Consider the following 8,583-nt stretch of genomic DNA (forward strand, 5'->3'; position numbering starts at 1 on the left):
AGCAGCAGTGCCCCAACAGCCTCTCCCGTGGTGTCACAGCTCCCCCACGGGACCAGGCTGCTTGTCCCAGGACTGACCCGTCACCTACATCCTACTTATTAACACAGGTTCCTCGATATCTCAGCTGTTCAATACTCCCTTCTCCCTTTTGACCTTTTCCTTGGAAAAATGGAAGCAAACACCAATTGAAGGATCAACAAACTGAGAGGATAAACTTAAACAAAGTTTAATGTTACAGACAAATGACTTGTTTCTGGTGACTACTCAAATTGGGGGAGCAAGTTTTTTCATGAAACAAATTACTGTTTGTTTAGCATTAGTCAAGCATACTGATATTTCAGAGTTATGAAAATGACATTGTTTTCTCCATCCTAGCCAGGCAAACCACAAGATACAAAGCTTGAAGTTAACAGCCTAAGTACAGCTCTTTGAAGAAAATTAAAAAGCCACATACCTCCCCAAAAAACAGTTCAGTTACTCTATGAAAGATAACAGTGTGGGATTAACCTGCTATGGAAGAGCATTGGCTCCTGACCCGTTTTCTTCAAATTCTCAAATAGAACACACTGAAGGTCAAGTCCTGACACGTTTTCTTCAAGTTCTCAAATAGAACACACTGAAGGTCAAGGCAAACAACAGAAATCTGCATACCTTTAAGAGCAGAACACAGAAAACACTCAAAGTGAGCTGTTCCAATGAAGCACCTCTCGTGCAAACAAGTGTTGGAAGACAACCTTAATCCTTGATTAAAACAGACCTTCTTGTGACTTTCAGTGGAAATCAAAGACTGACTTATAATAACTGTACCTTTTGCCACCAAAATGGGAAAGGTGCATCTGATGTGCTTTCACATAAGTCCTTCAAATTGCATTCTGACACATCAGACTCAAGTGAATTATCTTCAAGAGTGACCTTAGCTTGGTGATGTAGTCAGCAGTTACAATCCCAAAGTTGTTAACATGACTCCAGCAACTGTTTTCTGTTACATGCAAGTACGTTCATAACTGAATTCAAGTCTTCTCAAAAACACAACTCTTGGTTTCATAAAGCACAGCCCAGGTGGATGTCATTTGGGAATCTGCACTGGTGTAAATAACTTTGTTCTCCCCACAGAGCCAAACCAAGAAAAATGAGGGAAATAGTAAGTCACACCTGCTGAGAATGTTGTGTCATCATGGCATAAATAACCTTACACTGATCAGAAAGAGACAAGTAGTTACGACAAATGCATTTACTGCAAATGATATCGGTTACATAGTCAAGGGACACATTGAAACTGACAGAACAGATCTGTAAGTTGGAATGCTTGAGATGATTCCTGTCGAGCTCTCACCCTCGATGCTCCTCCTTGGTGACAGGATGTTGTACTCTGGGCTTGTTAGGATTGTGTTTAATCAGCCAGTCAGCAAGCCAGATCTGTGGAACAAAGCCCCAAACACTTTCAGATTTCTGTGGTTTTCTATTAAGTGTATAAGAGGCTACTAAAAGCATTATTTGAAACCTCTCCTACAGTGCTGCAAAATTAGGACCTTTCAGCAAAAAATGGACATATGGATAACCTGTGTTTTCAAAATGTTCTTTTAAATCTTCACAGCTTATACTGCTTTTGAACCACTCACACTACTCTTTAGAAGACAACTTTTCCTGGCAATGTTTGTCTTTGTGTATGCATAGGAAGATTTGAGCCATACTTCAGACAATTGAATCAGCTCTGTTTGGAAATGAGGCTGCACAACATGCATGAAACCGCTTCATGAAATGTTACTCCTGATAGCACTTAGAGATAGTTCTTCTAGTAACCATTCACTGAAAGTGTCAGCATTCTGCAGTGAAATCACCTTACAGCAGCTAAAACTTCAAACCAAAGCACGATTACTTTATGAAATTCATCTTGTCAGTTTTCCAGCACGCTGCACTTAAATAAGCATGTGGGAGGCAGGAATACCTCGAGTCCTCCCTCCCCTCCATAGTCTGGGCCTGGCCTTAGGCAAATTCACCTTTTGCCTCCATTTCTCCACTTGTAAGGCAAAATTTTTAACACATCCTTATTTACTTCCCAAGCCTGTTGCCGATTAGTTTCTGGAATGCTAAGTACAACCACCTCCATGCCAGACTGTGAAGTGAAAGAACAGCTAGAACAGCAAACCTAAGGTAAGCAATACCCTCCCAGTCTGGGCCTGGCCTTAGGCAAATTCACCTTTTGCCTCCATTTCTCCACTTGTAAGGCAAAATTTTTAACACATCCTTATTTACTTCCCAAGCCTGTTGCCGATTAGTTTCTGGAATGCTAAGTACAACCACCTCCATGCCAGACTGTGAAGTGAAAGAACAGCTAGAACAGCAAACCTAAGGTAAGCAATACCCTCCCTTTCTCACCTCGTACAAAAAGGTTGGTTTGCAAAGGGAGAGCCAACAAACACAGCACTAGGACAGTCCTCACAGGTTACTCAACACCGGCAAAACCAGTAGTAAGAACCCAAGACAGAAATAGTAAACAAACAAACAAACTATTCCCAAAACACAGAAACCTTTAGAAAAACACTTGGGAAAAAAATTAAAATTTTTAATCATTTGAGCCTGATCGGATTTATTCTGTGTTACCTAAGGAATTGGCTGAGACAATCTCTGTGCTGACAGCAAGTCAGAAAGAAGAAAGAAAAAAGGATTCTAGAAAACCCAAAACATTCCATCCATCTCCCTCTAAGTCACCTAGCAGATAAACTGAAAGCAATAGGCAACATGTACTTCTGTAGCAGTATCGAATCCACATTCTTTTCTTTCAGTTACAAGGTCACAGATATTATTGAGAGGGAAGAAGGTGCAAATATAATATTTTTAGCAAAGCTATTATCATAGAATCACAGAATCATAGAATTGTAGGGATTGGAATGGACCTTAGAGATCATCTAGTCCCAACTCCCTGCCCTGGGCAGGGACAACCAGAGCAGGTTGCTATTGACACAGCCTCATATAGCTTTCTTACAAGCAAGGAAGGAAAGCATTGTCTTAATTAAGTTTCTGTTAGATATCACGTAACTGTCTAGAAAATTGTGCTAGGAATGCAAATTAATTGGAAGCCAAAACAACGAGTTAGAGAAATGGGACTTCTAACAGGAAAAAAATCAGGTTTTAATACAGAGAAGAGATGACTGAAGGGAAAGAAGATAGTAATATTCCAAATAGACATTAGGTTGCTGCAAAAAAAGGAGATATTACATTGTTTCCAATGTCTTCTGGGGATAGTAAAAGGGAGGGGGGAAGTAATGGGCTTAAAATCGGAGCCCAGGAGATTTAGGCTATCTTTTAGTGAAGCTTTTAACTAAGTATAATTAAGCACTGAAACAGATGCCTGGGGAGAATGTCAATTCTCCATCATTTGGAAAGCTAAAGAACAGGCCAGACACACATTTGCTAGGAATGGTTAGATGCAACTGGTCTGGCCTTTGGGCAAAGGGATGGAGTTCACCTCTGTTTTCTAGATTTCTGTGGTAACAGTGCCAGACATACAGATAACACACACAGGTTATAAAGCTGGAACACAGGACATTTAATTTGACTTCATGTATACCACAGAATTCATAGAAACACCCCAAGTTATTCCTTTTTTTCCCTGAAGTGTATCTTTTAGAAAAATGCAATGCTGATTATAAATGATGTAAAATCCACAACTGCCAGCAAGTTGTCACACTGATTAATTATCTGCATGCTTAAAGAAGTGCTAGTGTGAATGACTGGAACTGTAAGAACACAAAAACACATTTACCATATTTTTCCAGATGAAAGAAAGCTGATTTTGTTTAGGGACTGAAAACACACCCTTGTTTTATCTCTAACAAACAAATCAACTTTGTGAAACCAAATGTTATTTGATTAGGTAAAACAGCCTAGCTCTTCAGCTCGTCAACAACAGAGTAGTTTTCCTATGGGAGGGACTTTGCTAACACAAAGTAAATGCATCCCAAAGCTTACACCCCAGTGTAACTGCACTGTACATACCATGGGGTCTGCTGGTTTCTCTCTGCACAGGGCAGTGAGCCCAGCCAGTAACGTGGGCTTCACATGCAGGTTCAAGTAATCCCTAGCGCTTTGTCCTGTGGGAACTGGCTGCGGGATCACTGTAAAGAGTAACCACAGGTGTTAGAAAGCAGCTTGTAGAGTGATTAAAAAAACCATTCTTTCAAAGGTTGTTCATATGTGAGCTGTTCTTCTCCTTAATAAGTTAATAATACATCATGGCCTTTACAGGTTTTCCCACAACAAATTGCGAAGAAACTCCCTAAACCTCTTTACAATGTCCCTGAGGTAATTTTACTAATTATAGTCTGTTATGAAAAGGGAGGAAATCAGATCATCTAGGGAAAACCTGTATCCTTGAAGATGCATTTGGGACAGAAGAGAAAAAATGTATCCCATGTTCAGTACTTTTTTCTTGCAGCGTGAAGCTGATTTCTGCAGATCCTAAAAATCTCACCTTTAGCCCCAATTTGTTGTCAGGGTCAGGTTTGTAGGGAAGTGCAACATCTTTTATTAAACTCACTGATATGTTTGACAGTAGCAGATGTGTTTTTCAAGCAGTTTCCCTTGCATCTTTCTGTCAGAGCAAAGACTGTTACATTACAAGCAAGAGATCCTCTCCCAGCCTTTCCAGGTTCCAAGGGCCTTTTCTCTGGCACTTCACTTTAGAATTGCACTATCATGTGAGCATCCAGCTGCTTTTGAACAGGAATTACTCAGCCAGAGCCCCAGAAGAGTCTTCTCAAGCCAGCAGGAGTCTCTGGGGCTGACAGTGCCAGAAAGACTTGCTAGAGTGTAATAGCTTCCCATTGCTCACTTACCAGCTCTGTCTGCTCCAGTTCTTGGAACACACAGTTTGAGAAGTAGAAGCAATCCCTGTAACTACACTGGCTTTTCAGATAGATATTGGTAAGCCTTTCATAGCAGAAAATAACAGCTTACACATAAGGAGACCCACAAAGCAAACAAACCCAACCTCCTCTAAATCCAATTGTACCTGGAGTCTGGACAGAGACAAGTAATACCAGGGAAAGACACTATACTGGCAATGGATCAATTGTACCACTTTACCTTCTGGAAACATGAATTTAATTTCTCTCTCTGCTGAGGCAATGCTGTGGCTGCCATGAAGTGCATTCCTCAGCTTATCAGTCCCATACAGTGCTCTTAAGCTAAAAACAAGAGAAATAACTGCTTGGAGGGCAACTTGATTTTGTTTCAAACATAAGAAGCAGCTACCTAGGAGTTATGTTAGCACACAGCACTCCCCGTAAAATAGGTGAACTTTACATACTAAAAAGTAAAGGTGAAAAGCTGCTACACAGAACTGAAGAGATAAAGAGCCACTGCAAATCTGTATCTGTACTGTACAAACAAAAAAAACCCAACCCACCACCCAAAACAAACAAACAAAAGGGAATTCTAGTCTCAGTTAAGAGAATGATAAAATTCTCCTGTCTTGCCCAAGGCCAGAGAGTTACCTGTGAGGGTGAGTTCTCTGAGCTCTTATGCTGTTGGATGGTCCAAGCAACTCCTTCCAGTATGAGACGGCACAATGTCTGGCAAGAACCAGAGCGACTATAGGTCCAGAACTCATATAGGCTGTTAAATTAGGGAAAAACACTTTCCCAAATTGGTCTGCATAGAAGTTGCTACATTGCTCTGGGCTTAAGTGGAGTTTCCGTTTCTATAAAGTGTAAAAGACAAAAACAGAGTTAAAAACAACTTGCTACATTACAAGAGATAAGACCAGTAAAAGATCTCAGATAGGATAGAGTTCTCGGCTGTGCTCATATCTTCAAGTGAAGAACACAGAGTAATTTCTGAGCCTAATCTGATACTCCCAGATCTGATCAGCTTGGAGATACAGAGTAACAAAGAGAAAGTTTCCAAGTTAATTAAGCAACACCCCATTGGAGTAAGAGGTGATTGTAGCCCAGGCAAATTACAGCATTTTCTAGCCACTGGATGCCAGTCAGGGCACTGTACAGAAAAAGTGAAGAGCATTACAGGGGCAGGATTTCATTGCTCAGCTGCTCCAGCATAATGTTCTACTTTTAAACAAGTTTCTCTGCAGCCCACACTGGTAATTATGCAATTGTTCTATTTTTCAATCAGTACTCATGCTGTATGAGTCTCACAATAGCTGCCTAGCCTGCAGGTGCCTAGGATGAAGGCAACTTTGGGAGGTTACACAAAGCATAGGGCAGTCAAGAAAAATGTTTTGAAGTGCGTTCTTTGAGCTCAAACTTATCCAACACAAGACTACCTCGAATTCAGAGCCCTCATAACTTTGTCAAAGTCACTGGAGACATCAGAGGGATCTATTAACATCTTGCAAATAAATAAGTAAATAAATAAATCTAATTTGTCCTGTCTTCTGATACATATCGTATCAATAGAATCATGGAATGGTTTGGATTAGAAGGGACCTTAAAAATCATCTCATTCTAATCCCCCTGTCATGGTTGCTCCAAGACCCACCCAGCCTGGCTTTGAATGCTTCCAGGGATGGGGCAGTCACAGTTTTTCTGGGCAACCTGTATCAGTGCATCACCACCCTCACAGGGAAGAATTCCTTCCCAAACTCCCATCTGTCCCTGCCCCCTGTCAGTGTGAATCCATTCCCCCTTGTCCTGTCACTCCAGGCCCTTGTCCCAAGTCCCTCTCCATCTCTCTTGTAGCCCCTTTAGGCACTGGAAGGGGCTCTAAAGTCTCCCTAGAGCCTTCTCTTCTCCAGGCTGCCCACCCCCAGCTCTCTCGGCCTGTCTGCATAGCAGAGCTGCTTGGAGCATCTTCGTGACCTCCTCTGGAGATGCTCCAAAAGGTCCATAAATAAAGAAATACAAATAATAAATACAAACAAATGGAACAACCGTAAAGGTAAGGAAGGAAATGGAAAAAAGAAAACAAACCCAAACAATGGGGGAGGGAGGGAAGGAGGAGGAAGGGGGAGGAGAAAGAGAAGGAGGAGGAGGAAGGGGGAGCTCCGGCCGCGCCAGGCGCGATGGCACAGCGACTCCCAGCGCCGGTTCCGGGCGGGACGCGGCGGTCGGAGATTCTATCCTGCTCCATCCATCCATCCATCCATCCACCTCATCCTCCTCCTGCTCCTCCTCCGGCTCATAGTAACACGGCTTTTCCACACGCTGTCAGAGCCCCGTAACGAGGCGCTGAGAGCACATTTCTAACGGGAGATTTCCTCTTAGCATAATCTCTGCTGACAGTCACATCCAGAGCCTCTCCCAGCAGCACAGGGTCTGACACTGGTGCTCAAGGCAACATTCCCATGGCCTCCATGGCAGGAAAGGACAAGCTCAGTAAGATCTGTTTATGTCAAATATTTGTGATACACTTAGAGATTCATAAAGTCCATTACAGTAAAAACAGTGGAAGCAAAAAATGAGTCAGACGGCAACCAGCCAGCTAATGAACTCAATTAATTCCCTAAAATCCACTTGTAAGCTGCACAAAACCTTGTGATACCAGCATGATGTGCTCTCCAAAGAGTTACTTTGGAGAGTACACACATCTGCTCCCTACATTTGCTAAACCAGAGTTATATTAACAAAGTCTGTGTTTTCCTGTGGTCAGCTCTGTTTCTTTCCATGCACCAAAAATAATGTCTCCTTACAGAATCTGGCAGTGATGCCTGATGACATATGAAAAATATACATTGATTTTTGGACACACAGGCTTTTAGTTACTGGCTTGATTGCTGAGAGTTAAATAAATTTTGTCCTGACTCACAAACTGCAGCTCTTTTCTCTGCAGCACAGACTGTTACCTGGACAATCAGGAATCCTGAGCGGAGAATGAGATCCTCTATTTCTTCTTCTTTATCAATGACATCTGGTTTGATGAGAGCCAGAGTTCTTTCCACAAAGGTCTGAGGTTCAGGCATTAACATCTGCATCTTGGCTTCTGAATTAGATTTCACCTGTCCCTTGTGTACTGCAACGACACCAGTTCATGACATTTGGAGCTTGTCTACTGCACAGTCACCTGCAGTGACAGTCACCAGGTACCCCAGGGACAGACAGGGTCACCCCATTTCACAAAATCCACATGGTTAACACTCTGTTTTTCACATTCTCATTGTTATTTACTTCTTGTGTTTATGGGCTCAAGACAAAGTGATGGGTTTCTGACTGAGCAGATCCATTACCAAGCTGAGAGTACAGAACTGTGTTATGACAGAACTACCACAGGGGCTTCTTACAGCCTTGTGACCTTTTCATCACAGACTCACAGACTGGTTTGGGTTGGAAAGACCTTAAAGATCATCTCATTCTACTCCCTGCTATGGGCAGGGACACCTTCCACTACCCAAGTTGCTCCAAGCCCCATCCAGCCTGGCCTTGAACACTTCCAGGGATAAGGCATCCACAGCTTCTCTGGGCAAACCTGTGCCAGCACCTCACCAGGGAAGAATTTCTCCCCAATATCCAATCTATCCTGCCCTCTGTCAGTGGGAAGCCTTTCCCCCTTGTCCAAAGTCCCTCTCCAGCTCCCTTGTAGCTCCTCTAAGCTCTGCAAGGTGCTCTGAGGTCTCCCTGCAGCCTTCTC

At 42.6% G+C, this 8,583-nt stretch overlaps 1 protein-coding gene across 1 annotated transcript; it reads right to left on the bottom strand.

Moving 5' to 3' along the window:
* Positions 1–1,329: 1,329 nt before the first annotated feature.
* NME5 (NME/NM23 family member 5) lies at positions 1,330–7,930 on the bottom strand. The gene is made up of 5 exons (XM_009080159.1): positions 7,802–7,930; positions 5,496–5,701; positions 5,086–5,186; positions 3,997–4,115; positions 1,330–1,416 (listed from the first exon to the last, which is right to left on the bottom strand). Exons 1-5 carry the CDS (start codon positions 7,928–7,930, stop codon positions 1,330–1,332), a joined length of 642 nt encoding a protein of 213 aa, XP_009078407.1.
* Positions 7,931–8,583: the final 653 nt, after the last annotated feature.

This window comes from Acanthisitta chloris, unplaced genomic scaffold (genome assembly GCF_000695815.1).
Source record: "Acanthisitta chloris isolate BGI_N310 unplaced genomic scaffold, ASM69581v1 scaffold6780, whole genome shotgun sequence".
NCBI lineage: Eukaryota > Metazoa > Chordata > Aves > Passeriformes > Acanthisittidae > Acanthisitta > Acanthisitta chloris.